The sequence below is a fragment of the Watersipora subatra genome, chromosome 1 (assembly GCF_963576615.1).
Source record: "Watersipora subatra chromosome 1, tzWatSuba1.1, whole genome shotgun sequence".
Lineage (NCBI taxonomy): Eukaryota > Metazoa > Bryozoa > Gymnolaemata > Cheilostomatida > Watersiporidae > Watersipora > Watersipora subatra.
Window position 1 is genome coordinate 12,913,853 of NC_088708.1, and position 17,464 is coordinate 12,931,316.

Genomic DNA, 17,464 nt, shown 5'->3' on the forward strand with positions numbered 1-17,464 from the left:
ATGGCTAGCCAATGCTTCTTCAGGGTGCTCTTCTGCGCTATACTAAGCGCACTCAATGCAGGTAGACTACGCTTCCTACATCAACACTCGTTTAGCATAGTGATTTTTGCTTTGATTTTTTGACTGGCTAAAATTCTACTATTTCAAATAGTGGAATCTGGCTAAATTCGACCATTTTTTACCACAGCTAGGCAACAGAATGTAACTGACATAATTTTTTTTGTTGAAAAAAATATACTACGATGAGTGAGTAAAAAGTTTAATATGTTCAATATTTGTTAGCGGTGTTTGAGTTGTGAGCGATTAATTTACATGTATGTTTTAAGAGTAGGATAATAGATACCTACATGTACATGTCGTTCTGCGTCGTATTTCATTGAAGCTATAACGCATATGCATATCATGCTAATTTTTCTCATTTTTAAACAACAGGAATTTTCTGAGTCTCCTTGTTGAAATCGTGTAACTGACACGCGAGAATCAACAATTTTCGTTTGCTAGCCTAAACTTTTTGTTTAATATTAGACCTTCATGACATTGGGCATTAGCTATCCTAGGTGTGCAGTGATGCTCATAAACCATACACATTGCAGAGGCTGCGTATTATCTGGCTCAACTTTGCCTCCTGGTGTTGCAGGTGTCACTGGTTTAGTATGTGATCCAGTTTTCTTCAACAAAAGTTCGATAGTGTGCAGATGCAATGCTACTTACTGCGATACAGTACCAGAGCTGAAGCTTAGCGCAAACAGCTATACTATCTACACTTCGACTATGGCAGGAGACCGGTTCGCTAATAAGATTGTTCCTTTCTCTAGTAAAACTTCTACCGCCACAGGTAAGCAAGTCCTACAGATAGAATCAACACGCAATACCTACCTAAATGATTATTTAAGAATTGTGTTTACACACTGATATGCTCTGAATCATTGTCATTATAAAACTTTAGTAGTAGAGATTCAAAGTTTATACTTGTCGATTTTAGGTGATGTAAAAGTAGACAAGTCCACGAAGTATCAGGACATCATAGGATTTGGAGGAGCCATAACTGACTCAGCAGCACTCAATGTTTTTAAGCTGTCATTTAAAGCAACTAGAAAACTTCTTCAATCCTATTACTCACCTGTTGGTAAGAATAGAATACTTAGCTATTACAACTAACACTTTACATAGCCAATGAACAGCCAATAAGCACAATGCAGTTGGTACAGGCAAACGCTAAAAGAATTCACTATGAATGTAATATACAGACAAGAATACAGTAACATAGACAGGGATATGTACTATGCATTGTGATCACATTGTATACAAAATTAACACATAGGAAACAGTGAACCCATGCGTGTGTATGTGCCTGTGTGTATGTGCGTGGGCTTGCATGTGTGTGCCTGCGTGTGTGTGCCTGCGTGTGTGTGCCTGCATGCGTGTGCCTGCATGCGTGTGCCTGCGTGTGTGTGCCTGCATGCGTGTGTGTGCCTGCATGCGTGTGTGCCTGCGTGTGTCTTTGTGTGTGTGGTGGTGTGTGCGTGTGTGTGCGCGCATGTGTGTCTGAATGATTTGTTTTCTTCTAAATAACTGTGCAGGTTTACTTGGGAATAGGCATGAGGCCACTGACCTCTTATTGACGTTTCGAAGAATAACCTTTTCAAAATTTCGAAAAAAAGAACCAAAGCTATTCATTATATGGTGCGATATATTTTCATTTAGTCAAGCTGAAAAGAATTTCTAAATACATTTATATAAATGTGTTTCCCAAAAGTTTGTCCATTCATTGAATATGTGTTCGCTTGGATAAATCTTAGATATTAAGAGTTTGCATTCTGCTGGACTTGAACTCACGAAGATTACAACCGCATGTTGGTGATCCAATTCTCTATCCACGAGACTACAAAAGCCCTTCCGATTCATGCCTTTTACTATATAGTCGATACACCCTATTCTTGATCGCACACGCCAAATGACGTGTTAATTGAAATTCTATTAACTCTATGAAACGCGATGCGTTTTCGTCCTCACCGTACAAGAGTTAATTTGCTTTCCACAAAACGATATTGACAATAATTTCACACGAAATTGAAATTTGGTGATTATATCTCAGATCAGCATCATCCGTCATGGTTAAAACGGGCTCGCCAACAGATAAGTAATAAAAATTTTGGTTAAAAGTTTACTAAAATGCATACTAAAACTTCCTTTCAAGTATGTTTTTAGTAAGCTAAATTCACATCAGTTAGATTCAACGTTTATGTTAAACATCTGTCACAAAGGTAAGAACTCTGCAGGTAGCACATTGTAATGTTACATTTTTTTGCAGATCATATCTACAAAATGCACTAAAGTTATTGTAGGTACAATGTAACTATAGCTACCAAGGCTAACATATTGTTTTGTTACTACTTTCCCACGACCAAACACAAGCGGAGCGATTGGTTGGGAGATTTATGATAAATGCACATGTGCACACAACTCCCGAAAAATTATTCGTTAACGGCCGTCGCAAACCCTTGTAACGAAATCTCATCAACAAATTTAACCATTTTTCTGTAAAGTCGTTTAAGTATAGTAAGGATACAAAACACGTATAAACCTATTTAAATATGTTACCAAGTCTTTGAAAGGTTACCGCAAATTCCTAAAACTAACCCATCTGATCGGATTATACATAAATAGACAGATTAATTTGGCCAAAAATCGCGATAAAAACTTGACAAGCTTCCTTTAATCCAAATTAAGACCGGCCAACGAAACGCCAATAAGCCCGGGCGACAAATAGTAGAACTATTAAGTCGTGCACATTTCACGAGAAAAACATGCACATTTTACTAGTCTATGACATTTTTTATTTGCCGGAGGTTTCTGTAATTAACGTAAAAGTACAGAAAAATAATTGTTTCTTTTTTGCCGATTTCAAAGTAACTGACGCTTTGGACACTAAGAATGAGTACTTTAATACCTGCCAACTCTCACGCATTGGGCGTGAGACTCACGCAATCACCCCAAGGAAAAAATGAAAATGCGTGAGAAATGCGTGAGATTTTTGCCCCAATTTCCACAATCTACTATATAAACGGCAATCTTTTTCTGTCTGTCTATCTGTCTATCTATCTGTCTATCTGTCTGTCCGCCTTATAGAGCAGTCTTTTCTTTTATCGTCGTACGAATTTCGGTCGTACGAAGCGAACTGAATTAATGTGTAGTAACGGTAAATAAATTATAGAGCGGTCTTTCTTTTTCCATTCGGTAGAACGAAGCCAATCGATTTAATATGAGTACTAATTATCGTAATTTCGTAATATCGTAATTTCGTAATATGGACTATTAGCTGCTACTTTTCTCTGACGATTTGAGCCAAGCGGCTTATATAAAGGTGTGGCGATTCTGTTGTTTTTCTTTCACCGCTCGAGCGCATTAACCGAAATCCCCTGTTAGCACGCTTTTTAAACGGCAAATTTTCTGCCGTGTTAAAAAGCACCTTTCCTGAGTTCTGCGGCCTATACAAAGGTGTCTATACAGCTATACAAATATACTATTCATTAAATAAAATAAATTAATGAGTAGTTATTTACATGCAATTAATATTTACTGCCAACGTGTACCGAGAAGGTCACGTAAACGTTTGTTTCTTGGAGCCACTAGAAAAACGCATTTCTCACCTACTAAATTTCCACATCAAAAAGGTAAGTGTTTCTTATACGATGCTGTATTGTCTATGAATTGCCACATCTCCACTACTTAATAACGTTGGATTTGCCGCTGTTCGTGATAGTGGGTCATGTTCATTTCCTTCAGCAGCCGAGTTACTAATTTTTTTCCAGCTCTGAGTAGGCCTACTGTAACTTACTATTACAGAACTTTCACGAGTACTCCGAGGGTTGCGATACGCTATTGTGAAAAGAAAGAGAGCAGCTGCTATTGACTTACTGTCACCCTGCATCAGCCATGACCAGCTATACGTCGCCTGCTCAAAAGTAGGCACACGCCGAAAACTGTTTCTTCATACGCCCGACAGAAAAACCAAAAATGTTGTCTATCCGCATGTGTTGCGTTGAACTAAGGGAGAGAGAGAGAGGGAGAGCGAGGAGGAGAGGGGGGGGGGAGAGAGAGAGGGAGAGAAGGGGAGAGAGAGGGAGAGCGAGGAGGAGAGGGGGGGGGGAGAGAGAGGGGGAAGAGGGAGAGAGAGAGGGGAGAGACGGAGAGAGGGAGAGAGGGGAAAGAGGGAGAGAAGGAGAGAGAGAGGGAGAGAGGGAGAGCGAGGAGGAGAGGGGGGGGGGGGAGAGAGAGAGGGAGAGAAAGAGGGAGGGAGAGAGGGGAGAGAGGGGAGAGAGGGGAGAGAGGGGAGAGACGGAGAGAGGGAGATGTAACTGCATAGTTGGCGTTGTTTTACAGTATGAAAGACAACTCTCAATAAACCTCTTGCTGTACAAGAATCTGATCCCGTTGACGGGTAATGCAGCTAGTTTTATATATACTATCATTGATACATCAATTGCCCCAAAACCAAATCTCACGCATTGCCCCACTTTTGGGTTGGCAGGCCTGAGTACTTTGGTTTTCCAACTGAAGGCCAGAGCAGTGAATGTAAAGGGAATGTCGATAATATTTTTCCAACAAATCTTATAAGATCATTACGATGTTTAATTATAAGAATAGTCATTCAAATTTACAAGATCGAAGTATATAGTGACCGATGTTGGGCAATATGTTACTGTTATTATTTTTTCTAAATAATTTTGTTAAATAAATTTTCTAAAAATCTAGATAAATATCACAACTTCTTGATATTGGTTGTTATGACGCTTTGAGATGTAGACAATTGTGCATTGGTTTTCTATTATTACTGTATTACTATATTAATAATATTGGTGATTCTAATAATATTAGTGCATTTTACTTTTAATACTGCATTTCTCCTATTGCAGGGGGAAGATATAAACATATAATCTTTTCCTTTCATTATTGCTGTTTGTTATACATAATAACACCCAGTACATTACAGCTACCATTGCAGTTATCCTATTGCACCACAGTGCCATTTGACTGCTAATATTGCATTTCTCAGCTATCAGTACCCTTTCTTTTTTCCAATATCACTTTGGTCTTGGGCTGTATGACAGTGAAATTTCTAGTTTAATAATGATGACTTTGATGACTTTTAACAGGCAGTGATTGCACTAGATAATTAATATGGGTTTCTATACCACTTTATATGTCTATACAATATTTTCGCCTCATGATGCCAACACTGAAATGAAGTATAATCATATAATTGTATACCAAATAATTTTTCATTGTAATCGTAGCAACACAGGCTGTATTCAGCCATTACTTGCTAATGATTTCACATTTACATTTAGGCACCTTTACAGTTTTATTTTCCTCCTAATTTATTTCAACAAAACACTTCTTTTATGATAGGAAATTTAAAAGTTACAGTTGTTTGAAAAAGTTTGAAAACCTTAACAGGTATTTTCTTTTTCTCTTAATTCATTTAAACTGCATCAAACCATCTTTTATTGTAATCGAAGCAAAGCAGACTAAATTTAGCAATTACTTGCTAATTATTTCACATTGACATTTAAACACATTTATATTTGTTTTATTTTGTATTTTAATTTATTCGACTTGCACAAAACATTTTCTACTTGATATGAAGTTTTAAAGTTACAGCTGTTTGACAAATTTTGAAAACCTATACAGTTGTTTTATTTTTTCTCATACTTTATTTAAACTGCAAACTGCACAAAACACTTTTTTCATGATATGAAGTTGGCTAACAGAATGATAACTGTTGTTATATGTTAAATAAAAATAAATTTTCTTTGCAAAGACTTTTATTACCCGGCCAACATAGGGTCTTTACCTAGTACATGTATATTATATCGCAAGGTAAAAAATAATTTTAGTTAGCCACAAGCTCTATAACAAGCTCTATTTTATGCTTAGATTTGTCTGTAGTCATTGTTTTTCATCCCCTCTATTTTAAGTGAGTATATTATCTACATGTGAAAACCACTTCAATTTGGTTGATAATGCGAGTACTGTACAATTGACCCTTGTTAAAACAGACCATTAAGGGTGGTGCGTGATCCAGTTTAGCTGATTTTCCAGTTTAACCGATGTGTCTATATACAGGTCTATATAAACAGGAAAAATCACGTTAATAAGGTCTATATACTGTACATTGCGCTATATACTGTGCAATACACTACATTGTATATACTTTATAAAATAATTAGCTTGTGAGAAAAATGTATTTTCAAACCGATGATAAAAAAGAAGAGACAACTCCTGTAATAGAAAGTTATTTGCGGAAAGTTTTGTGCAAGCTATGTATTACAACAGATTTTTTTACAAGATGTTAAATAAGTTACTTCAAACTTATATTGTGGTTTTTTAGCATATTTGTAAATCAAATAAAATTTTCACAATCAGGAAAATTGAATTGAAATTTACACAATTGATATAAATGTCTCTAATATACATGTGTTTCTTGAATTCAATCTATACACGTATGTGTAAATTTAAGTGTTTGTTTGTTGGTCTGCTTTCTGTATGTCCAGTTACAGCAACAAGGCTTTAGAAACGAACAAACCGCTTTGCACTGCAATCGAACTCAAAAACACCGGGTTTTTTAGTAAAAAAACACCTCTACACCTCGCCACCCCGCTGCCATACTATAGAATAATTAGCTAACAATAATAACTGACACACTTGAAGAACATGATTGTGTAACTATTCCAAGTTGTTGCAAACTGAGTGTGTGGCTTAGTGGTAGTGCGCTTGGCTTTACATGATGTGCATCAATGTGCATCAATGATGTGCCTAATGGATGGGCTTGATTCTTGTGAGGTGTAATTTTTTTTAAACCCAGACAAAAGGGCATACCTGGCTCTTATTATAGTAAAGATTTAGACTAGCTCAAGTTACTCAAAATCATTGGGTAAAGAAACTTAGCCAATGACAACTACCTTACAACTATATTACCTGCATCTGTTTATAAGCTGTTTTAAATCATGAACGAATGTGTAGCATAAGAATTGTTTTTAACAAACTGTTTTAGCTATGCCTCAAGCTTTCAAATACTTAAATTATGCATTCACCGGACATACACAGAAATATACGAACACCTTCATTTAGAAGCTAGAATGGTAAATTTTGTATATGTTGATTAAAAATTAATTTTCTATGTAAAAACTTTAATATAACCCATGCAACACAGGGCATCCACCTAGTAACTTTATAAATTTTTATTACAAACATTATAAACCAATGATCAATTATTTGAATGTTACTACACTTTTACTGTAGTTGCTATGCACACGAATTTGTTCGTCTTATCTGATATTTAGACTAGTAGGTCCATTTTAACAAGGGTCGACTGCAATTAGGCCGAGTCCACATGGCTTACTTATATACATAATGTAAGATCACCAATACTGTAAATAAACAATTAGTAAGGGAAAATAAAAGAAATATAATAAGTTTATGACTAAACCTACTTTGGCAATGACGGATATGTCCGTTAGTAGGCTATGCGCTATTAATTGATTTCTGTTTTATAAGACATGTTTTATCTATTTAAAACCTTGCCTTGTTAACTAAGTGATGAAGCAGACTCATCTCTTGGTTTGCTTATTTCGCAGGAATTGAGTACACACTTGGCAGAGTTCCAGAAGCAGGCAGTGGTTTTTCTCTTCGAAACTATACTTATGACGATGTGTATGGAGACATTGATCTAGATCACTTTGCTTTAGCACCAGAGGATCATCTACTTAAGGTACACCTGCGAGAAACCGAGAGTCAAATTATAATCAAACCTAGCATACCTTTAAAAGTTTAACATCACATAAAACCTATACTGGTAATCCAATACAACCACTTTAGCTGCACAAAGAATCTAAAATAAAAATGCACTCGGTAAAGTGTGTGTATTTTATTGATGACACACCTGAACGTGCAATATCTTTCAAAGATTTGCAGTCAGCTATAAGTTAATGCACAAAGGATTTTCAATATCTTTAGCTATTGAAATAGTCAGGACTTCCTGTTTAACTTAAATGATTAAAGAGCAACATTATGAATTTTATTACAGAATAGTATTAGTTATAAGCATCTATAACTGGTATGAGCTTTGAATACAGTTTGACAATACCTAATACTCAAATTTACGTAGCAATCGTATTCTGTCAAGCGCTGCATATACTATACCTAGTGTACTCATAATTTACTCCAGTTCTTTGTTAAAGTTACTATGGGGATGCGATGAGTACCAACACAAAAGCTAGGAACAGTTCAGTTTCATAACATCAAGACTAGAAAACAAGAAACGAAACATGTTCATTTGTAGCACAGAAGTTATTCAGAGTTGTCCATCCTTGTCAATCAATGATTCATTCAGTCCAGATATGTATCAGGATTTATCGCTTAATTTACAATAGCAATCAAAGAAAATGAATGAACTGTCTTTGGAAAGCTTCAGGATATTTTTTCGGCAAACTCTTATGGAGTGTTCTAAAACATTGATAACTATCATATATATGATTTTATTTGTGTTAAACGTGTTTATTTATAAGGAGTAAATTATTGAGAATCATGCTAAACCAATGAATGATCCTTTCAACTGTATAGCTGCGTGAAAGTGAACTTATAATAAATAACATTCAGTGCCAATCGATTTGCTTTAAAAACAAGCTATTTTTTTCACGACAGCCTACAACCCTGTAGGCCGACAAAATATATTAAAGGCTAACTGACGGAGTAAATTTTACTGGCATTAATAGCAGCAGACAATATTGCAGGTTGGTTTTTCCATATTTTTGCGTAATTGTGACCAAATACCAAATCATATCAACATTTTGAAGTTGTGAGTATGGAATAGTTCCGATCTTTGCAAAATGTCTACCAGAAACAGATGCGACGCTACATCATTATATAATAAAAGAACTTATTTTAAACTAGATTATCTAAAGACTGTCCATTATAAATCCTGATGCATAAAAGTAGAGCATGTCTTAATAGGTTTTTGGCAGATTACTTCTGCGAATAGCAAATTTTCATGGACAATATTTTATATTCCCAATTACCAGGAAATATTCCTGTAAAAATGTAGAAAAGATTTGTTGCTAGTGCACTCCACAGGATGTGGGTACAAGCTGATAGGTGTAATTCTATAACCGCTGCTCGAAAGTTAAGGCGGAACATATAAATACGGGGCGAAGAAATTTTGAGTATTTGCGCAATCATAACTATCAGCAAATTATAACTATCTGCCAGGTTGAGTCACTAAAATATTTAGCATGGCAACTAGATGGAAAAAATAGTAGTCAGCAGAAGTGCTTTGGTCTTGTGCTCATGCATTGGCTAATCATTGGCATCGACCTGGTATGTTTATGTTATGTCTGTTCTGGCAAAATAAAGGAGCTTGCATCACGAGTCTTTTTTTCTCTACAACTGATTTTTATTTCTATTGCTATCAAAATCATTGTTAAAAAGTGAAGTGTCATAATTGCATTGGTATAAATATATGCAATTTTAAAATGCTGTTTGTTAACCTTTAACGGTGCTGCCTCAAATAAGGTCTAGTGCAATCACACTAAATTGATTTCACCTTCTTGACTAACACAGACGTTGCTTATTTATCTGTACGCTCTTTGCAGATTCCACTATTGAAGCTGGCAAAAAGAATGAGCAGGCGAAATATAAAACTGTTTTCTACCCCATTCGGGGCATCATACTGGATGAAACGATCGGGTTCAGCAAGTCATGGAGGTTTCATGAAGGGCAAGCCAGGAGGAGACTACTACAAAGCCTATGCCAACTATAATGTCAAGTGAGTGCTGCTTTCTCTTAACTGACATGTAAATGTATAGTTAAATGCACATATGACTGCTACAGTCACACATACAGATTAGCTTAGCATAGATTAAAAGCTTAGCAAATCTTTTAGACTATCATAGAAAAATTTGCATACTTTGCAAACTTATTACTTTGCAATCAGTTGGTATAAAACTAATAAAAGAACTTCTATCTACCTTTTGAGCACAAGTACATCTTATTTCCAAATTCAGCAAACTTCATGAATAACAGATGTTTGTATGAGTGTACTACATACTACATACTGACATCTTACACCATGACCTATGAAACTGAGCAAGCAACAGGATCGCAATGAAACAATGCACCAGAAAACTGCGAAGTATATTCGTACTAGGCTTAAGCTACAATGATGCTGACCAGGAAATGAGTCATAATGTAAATATAAAACTACAGAATATACTGAACACACAAGGGCTCCAGAGATAACAACTATCGAAAATCAAGCACTGGCCCGCTAAGGCAAACATAAGTGGCTAATATGGAACAATAATAAAACCAATTTCAGACTCGACCAGTCACTTGACTACTGTTACAAAGAAATGTGTGTTATTGTTTCAAACTGAATCATATTGTAACTAAAATCGTTATTTCAGTTTAGTAAACAATTCAACCAAGAACAATCTAGTTTCGGAATACAAATTGTTGAATACTTTAGTGGCACATCTTTGCAGGCACTGATGAAATTTAAGGGTATTAGCACAATATTTGACCTAGAATTACATACTGTGGCCATGCATTGCTAGAGTATTGCATTTTTTAGAAGTCCACATACTTTTTAAAATTGTCATATTATTAGAAATGTTCAAAGGAGATGCAAGCAAAGGTAGTCCTTTATCTGCTCTACAATGATTTAGCCTAATTTAACAGAACAACTGAAGAACTTTGCTGGCAGTTTGGTGTGTTCTATATGTAGGATTTAAACTCCATCAATTCGTTTCTCAGTGGCTCTAAACAACAGTGCACAATTCTTTATATACGCTTAAGTCATCAAATGAATGGTTGAGATCGTAGGTGTTTTTTGAGCCATGGCCACATTTTAGCCGGCGATTCTACATGCAAGAAACCACTTAGCAAAGAGATGTTAACAGATTGTTTAAAGAATAGAGAAAGCATAATAGTATTATGCTTTATTAGTTATCTTGAGGTGTTGACTGATGTTCTAAAAAAAGAATCAAGGAGATTTACCCACTAGAAGCTGAGATATAGCCAGCCAAACACAGTTCTACCTAATAAAGAATCAGAGGAAAACCCTTCGAAAATCCCGAAAACTGTGACGTATAAAATCGACTTAATGTTCATGTGCCAGAGTTGCGCACCCTTACCGCCGTTACGTATAATGATTGTTTTGGCTACGAGATGTGAAACGCTTCTCGCGATAGTAAGTAATTTACAGACTAGCTCTGGTTTCTCAGGAAAATCAAGCAAACATTGTGTGGTAAAGGCATTTGCCCACAACCCCTCGCCGTGATTTTTCAAAACAGAAGAGCAGATTTTGACTATTGTGCTTCAAATTTTAACTCCGATCTCCACGAATATGCTCCGAAGATGCTCTGTTCAACGAACGGCGCGTGGATAGTCTATATGCGACATCCGCGATTGCAGTTCGTTTAGAATAAGAAATGAGAATGTGAATTTTTGTTCATTCATCATTTTTCTATTGTGTATCTACTGCAGAATTTAGTTGATATCATGATTATCGTCACTATTAACAGACTGTAAGTTCACTACAGCCATAATCTTAAAAAGAATAACTTGACCGTGCTGCTCTTGCTGTAAGAAAAGAAAACGATAACTTTTGATTTGATTTTTCTATTGATCTATTATCTTATCTATGATTATTTTTTATGATTAATATAATAATCATAATGCATATTATACAAAATAATAATATAACTGCGTATAGAATAAATTATGTAATTAATATAATTTGTAGAAAGTGATAGCAGAATGTTGCGAAATAATAGATGCGTGTAATTATTTTATTCTAAAACTAATCTACACGTCAGAGGGACTGGTTCGGAATTATCAGAGCAATGATTGTTAGGCCCAATTTGATTGTTCTATACTTCCAGGGATTAAACCAATTAAAACGCCGTGATTGTTATAGGAGAGCGCATTAGTTGGCTTAATTGATTAATGGCACACAAGTCGATTTCATACGTCATATATTGATGACTACCAAAACACTTATGTTTTTTGGTAGACCTGTGTTTGGCTGGCTATATCTCAGCTTCTGGTTGGTCAATCTCCTTGATTCTTTTTTAGAACATCAGTCAACACCTCAAGATAAATAATAAAGCATAAAAATATTATGCTTTCTCTATTCTTTAAGCGGAATATGCTTCATCAAAACCTTCAAAGGTAGAAAACATCCGAGACAGAAATTGAAAAACTGAACTTCTAGCTTATGAAAACACATGTGCCATTTTTCTGCAATACCACTTAATTCATTAAAATCGCATTGAGAGCAAACCAAAATAATTTAAAATGTAGCTGTATTAACTACGTATATCCTTAACTGGCAATAAGTTAAAGATCTGATTTATTGGTAATGTACGAGCACGATGGTATTAACCAATACAACAAGCACACGCTTATTAAAAATCGGAATGCTTCGCGAATGAATGTCTATGCAATTATAGTGGTAGGTCCCGCCTATCAAGATAGGTAAATTAGGTTCCCATTTCCAGCTTGAAAAATTTATAATCATACAACATCTAGGAGTTTTACTTTTGTGTATATACTTTTTAAATTTTCAAGTTAACAAAAAGGCTTGGATTTGTCTAAAAAACTTAAAGTATTGATATTAATAACAGTGAAGAAATTCAAAATTAAATTCTAAAGTGGCAAGACCAAAACATTCTTTCTAAAAACTATTGACAATACAAATAATAGATAGCTATTTTAAACTGTTTTATATACATTATCTCCTAATCTGATTAGCTACTGTTTATTAAACTGTTGCTAGCAAAGATGAGATCTTGGTATTTGTAGGTAGTGCAACTATTGAACCAAATGTCTAAATAAAAAGTGGCATTGAACTTGTTGACAGGTTTTTAGATGCCTATAAGAAAAATGGCATAGAGTTTTGGGGACTAACATCAGATAATCAACCAATATTTGGTTTGCTCCATCTAGTTCCAGCTATTTCTACCGCTTTCACCGGAACTCTGCAAAGAGATTATATAGTCAAAGATCTTGGTAAGTCAGCTGATGTGCAACTCCAAGAATTGTGTCACGACATATAACGGTTTTATTGATGGTGGGAGATAAGTGTGATTGCTTAGAGCACTCTAAAAATTTACGACTATTCTAGTCAAATCATTTGTTAGTTTAGTAACAGTTAGTCTACAGGGTCTCACATGTTACACTTGTAATTTTAGTTGTTTATCGTAACTAGCCTTCACCTGCTGAAGGATGCTTTCCTATACCCACAAGCTGTGTACACAAATGATTGTACTCTACTGAATGCTACAAACTGATTTAGGGCCTGCCCTTGAAGCCGCTGGATATGGACACTTGAAATTAATCATATACGATGAGAACACGTTCTGGCCTGCACGCTGGGCAAAGACGGTACATAGTTTCATTATTATAATAAAGAGCATGAAATATATTTTTCGAATAACATTACTCTTCTGTTTGTGTTTGTTAGGTTGTGATAATACGATTCACATTGGATTGGATCAACGATTCATTAAATTTAAATTTGTAATACCTGCTTTAACTTCACATACAGGTTTATGATGATCCAATTGCAAACCAGTACTCATCTGGCCTTGGCCTTCACTGGTACTTGAACAATGATACTGGCTATGATGTCATGACTGAAACTCACAATATTGCTCCAGACAAATTCATGCTTTCAACTGAAGCATGCGTTAATATGCCACTGCCTGGCGAAGGACCTGTTGAGCTGGGAAGTTGGGAACGAGGGGAAGCCTACTTCCACGACATAATAAAAGTGAGAAACACATAACAGAGAATGCAGTACCTTCTGCTTGAGCTAGCCATGTTATACAGGAAGCAAGCAAATGTAATAAAAAAACTTATATAATGGCAACAGATTGAAACCAACATAATCTTTTTTAGAAAAATTTTTTAGCACCGTGAGCGAGTGAGAAGTTTAATATCATCAGTAGTTGTTAGCGGATGTTTGAGTTCTGATGAATTAATTTACATTTCATAAGCAAGTGTATATAGGCCTATCGTTCTGCATAGAATTTGAGTTTTGCTCAATTATTGTTGATTGTTATTTTGCTACTACATGTAACATAAATAGAAGTAACCACACAATTGTGACAGTTTGGTATGAAGAATGTAATGCTTAAATGTTAGTAATGGTATGAGGTTATTTTCGAAAACCCTGAATTGAATAGAGATTACTGTTGCTTTAGCGTAGAGTCTTATGAATGGGATACAAGGCAGTAGCTTTGAGTTTCTAGATTACTAACCAATGCTGAGGCAGGATAAAGTCAGATTAGTGGAATTCGTGATGAATATATATATTGTGACGATATTTATTTCAAGTTAAAAAATTGCCTATAATATTTTTTTAGAATCTCATGCCCATGGGACCAGTGAAAAAATACCTAATTATTTTAAGCAATTTTGACACAATGCTACCAGGTGCTAGGTACCCAACTAACAATTTGATATTCCCATAACATTCTAGGGATATTCCTAAAAATCTCAGAAACGTTTCATTGCAACGTTGTCACAAAATAATGGGTAGACACCTTTTCAACATTCCAGCAACGTTGTGGGAAATGTTCTACATAGGACTGTTTGTACATCGTATGTACGTACAGCCTACAAAAGTAATGTTCAGCAAATGTACAACATTGCGTTTGCTGAACGTTGTACAAATGTGCAGCTCTCAGCAAAGGATCTTGCACGAAACTCTTTGGAGAATATTTGGAAAATGTTACATAATATTCCACAGACATTCCTTTACGATGCTGTCTCAAAAATATTAGCTAACATCCCAGGAATACTATGTTCAGAACATCAATGAGATTTAAACGAGTTAATTACATTATTACTATCTACCTAGCATAATCTTCCCACATTTCTTCCTCAAGCTATACTGTTAGTGATATGCACAAATGGTAGCATTTTAAAATAAAATGAATAATTTAAAACACGATCAAAGTTCATAGCTACCAAATTGCTTGTTAAGTTTCGTTCATAAAATTTTACAACGAAAATGCTATTAAACAACGTTATAAGAGAAACACTGTCAGAACATTGTTGTAACATTCATTTGAGAGTGAAATGATGTTGCACCATATTGTTCTCTTTACACCTTAAGTTAATGTTATATATATGGATGGTTACACTCCAACATTCCAAAGTAACGTTCCTGTAACATTTGAAGGTAAAAGTGATGTTGCATCGTGACGTAGCAATGGCATCACATGTCAATGTTATATAGAAGTTTATGCTCAAACATTCCATTGCTGAGACATTCAAGTTTATTCCTGTAACATTCTATAGAACATTGCGATAATATTTTTGCACAACATTTTACAAAATATTACTATGACCGTGGTGTAACATAATTATGATCACCAGTTAACGTTTGTAAAACATTATGATAACGTTTGTCTGAAATGTTATTTTACGCGTAACGTTACGGAACATCCCAATAATGTTGTTGCTAGTTGGGTAGTTGTTATCATTAACTAAAGTTTACTCCTTGAGATTGTCATGACACTTGCTAAAAATAATTCTTGAACTATTTACAGCAATTTTAACACTATCTTTGCTTTACTAAAGCTATAGGAATAAGACAAACATTAAAAATGTTACCAAAATTGATTAGCCGCCCATGGTACTTCTTAGCAATGACGAATAAGTTTCTATAACAACACCAGAAAACCAAAGCGAACATTGATTCCAAACTATCATCTGATTATTACAATTGCATTACTCCAAATCCAATTTAAAATTTCCCAAAATTTCATAGCCATTTGCACAAAATGCATTTATTTGGCCGACATCGGTCTATCTTAAATTCAAGTCTTCAGTAAATAGAAAATTTTCAACGGTATGTGGATGTGATAATGAAGTTTTCAAGTAAACAAAAGTTTTTATGTAATATGCCTTCGGATGAATGCATACGCCTTGGTTCTTTTTGCTACTCTCATTACTAAATACTAACATAATACGATTGTAAATATTTTAAAACTGGCTTTTAAAAATATTTTAGTAGCTTTTTGAACTTACAGTAAAATTTCAGCATATAATACATTAATTAACTTAGTGTAGAACTTTAATAGTAGTTTAACAATCTTTCAAAAGTAAATATTTTGACACTCCCAATTTTAAAAGCTTTTTGACTCAAATTAAAAATAATCTTCAACAAAAAGCTAAAGAGTTTGGTCAACTATCAGTTGAGCAAATTCTATTTTACCTTGAAGCTTATCGGTCCATAAATCTTTGAATTCGTAGCTGATTTAGGTGCACCCTAAATGAGTTAGAAAATTATTTACACATTTCACTCTCTCTCATATTTACTCAATTTAAACTTTTCATGAGCTAGTATAATGACGCAAGCACATAAACACCATGAATTTTTTCATATAAAATCATATTTTGATGTTGTACCTATGTTCATCCTTAATGAATATTTCATGTGTTTTTAAACGTAGCCGATACTCTCACCTAAGTTTTGATCTGCTGGTAGCTATGCTATGATCCTCTCAATTGTCATCTTTGTTAGACATTGCAAAATTGGGTTGCTGGCTGGACAGATTGGAACATTGCACTTGATATGGAAGGTGGACCAACCTGGCTAAATGATTTTGTTGACAGCCCAATTATTGTAAATCCTCAAAACGATGAATTCTACAAGCAGCCCATGTTCTACGCTATGGGACATTTCAGGTGAGTTATTATGTTGTTACAGCAAAAATGTTTTCAACCCTAGTTGAGTATAGCGCGATAACACTATACAATGAGAGTGGAATGAGCTTACTTATGATTTCAGTTTTTTCTTTGTTGTAGCAAGTTTGTTACTCCAAACTCTATTAGGCACCACATGACACTGACGGGGACTAATATTGATGGAGTAGTGTTCTCTTCACCAGAAAATAACACGGTCATGATTCTGTACAATGGGTAAGTTAACTTGCCGTCTCCTTTCCTGCAGTAAGAGACTCAATTGTCATAGTAAACAAGTCGTATGATTTTTACTACTTGACACATTTTGTTATAAGGCTTGGTAGCAATATTATTAAAGGTATTTTCTACCGTAGTATGGATACAGAAGAAGTTGTGAAGATTACTGATGGTCCAAAAGTCTTTTCTGTGACTGTGAAAGCTAGGTCGTTCAACACCCTCATCTACCAGAATTAGCTTTTCTGTGACAGTACAAGCAAAGTCATTCAACACCCTATCTACCAGAATTAGCAAAACATGGTGCCAGTAGACAATTTGGCCAATAACCGAAAACTAATTGTTGTAAATATAACCGTGATATTTTGCTTAGAGAAAAAAACAGTTTTATGAATTTGTCACTAATGTTTGTAATAGGGATAGTCACTCGCAATTGGCACCATTTCAGCTTATAGGAATGGTAAGACTG

The 17,464-nt window shown here is 35.0% G+C and overlaps 2 protein-coding genes across 2 annotated transcripts in view; both read left to right on the forward strand.

Moving 5' to 3' along the window:
- LOC137401735 (lysosomal acid glucosylceramidase-like) lies at window positions 1–17,235 on the forward strand. The gene is made up of 11 exons (XM_068088240.1): window positions 1–61; window positions 638–835; window positions 983–1,126; window positions 7,641–7,774; window positions 9,654–9,826; window positions 12,926–13,074; window positions 13,361–13,449; window positions 13,613–13,837; window positions 16,601–16,764; window positions 16,885–16,998; window positions 17,136–17,235. The coding sequence occupies exons 1-11, from the start codon at window positions 1–3 to the stop codon at window positions 17,233–17,235; spliced, it is 1,551 nt and encodes a 516-aa protein (XP_067944341.1).
- The window catches only part of LOC137387575 (sodium-dependent phosphate transport protein 2B-like), a 141,103-nt gene continuing 124,023 nt past the window's right edge, over window positions 385–17,464 (forward strand). The window contains exon 1 of the mRNA XM_068074043.1: window positions 385–391. The gene's annotated coding sequence lies outside the window, so the exon portion shown is untranslated. The remainder of the gene's footprint in view (window positions 392–17,464) is intronic.

Excerpts from the sequence above, each read along its gene's own strand:
- LOC137401735 (XM_068088240.1), top strand. The coding sequence starts at position 1 with ATGGCTAGCCAATGCTTCTTCAGGGTGCTCTTCTGCGCTATACTAAGC. Across the intron at positions 836-982 it reads TAAAACTTCTACCGCCACAG|GTGATGTAAAAGTAGACAAG; the intron begins GTAAGCAAGTCC and ends TGTCGATTTTAG. Across the intron at positions 16,765-16,884 it reads TACGCTATGGGACATTTCAG|CAAGTTTGTTACTCCAAACT; the intron begins GTGAGTTATTAT and ends TCTTTGTTGTAG.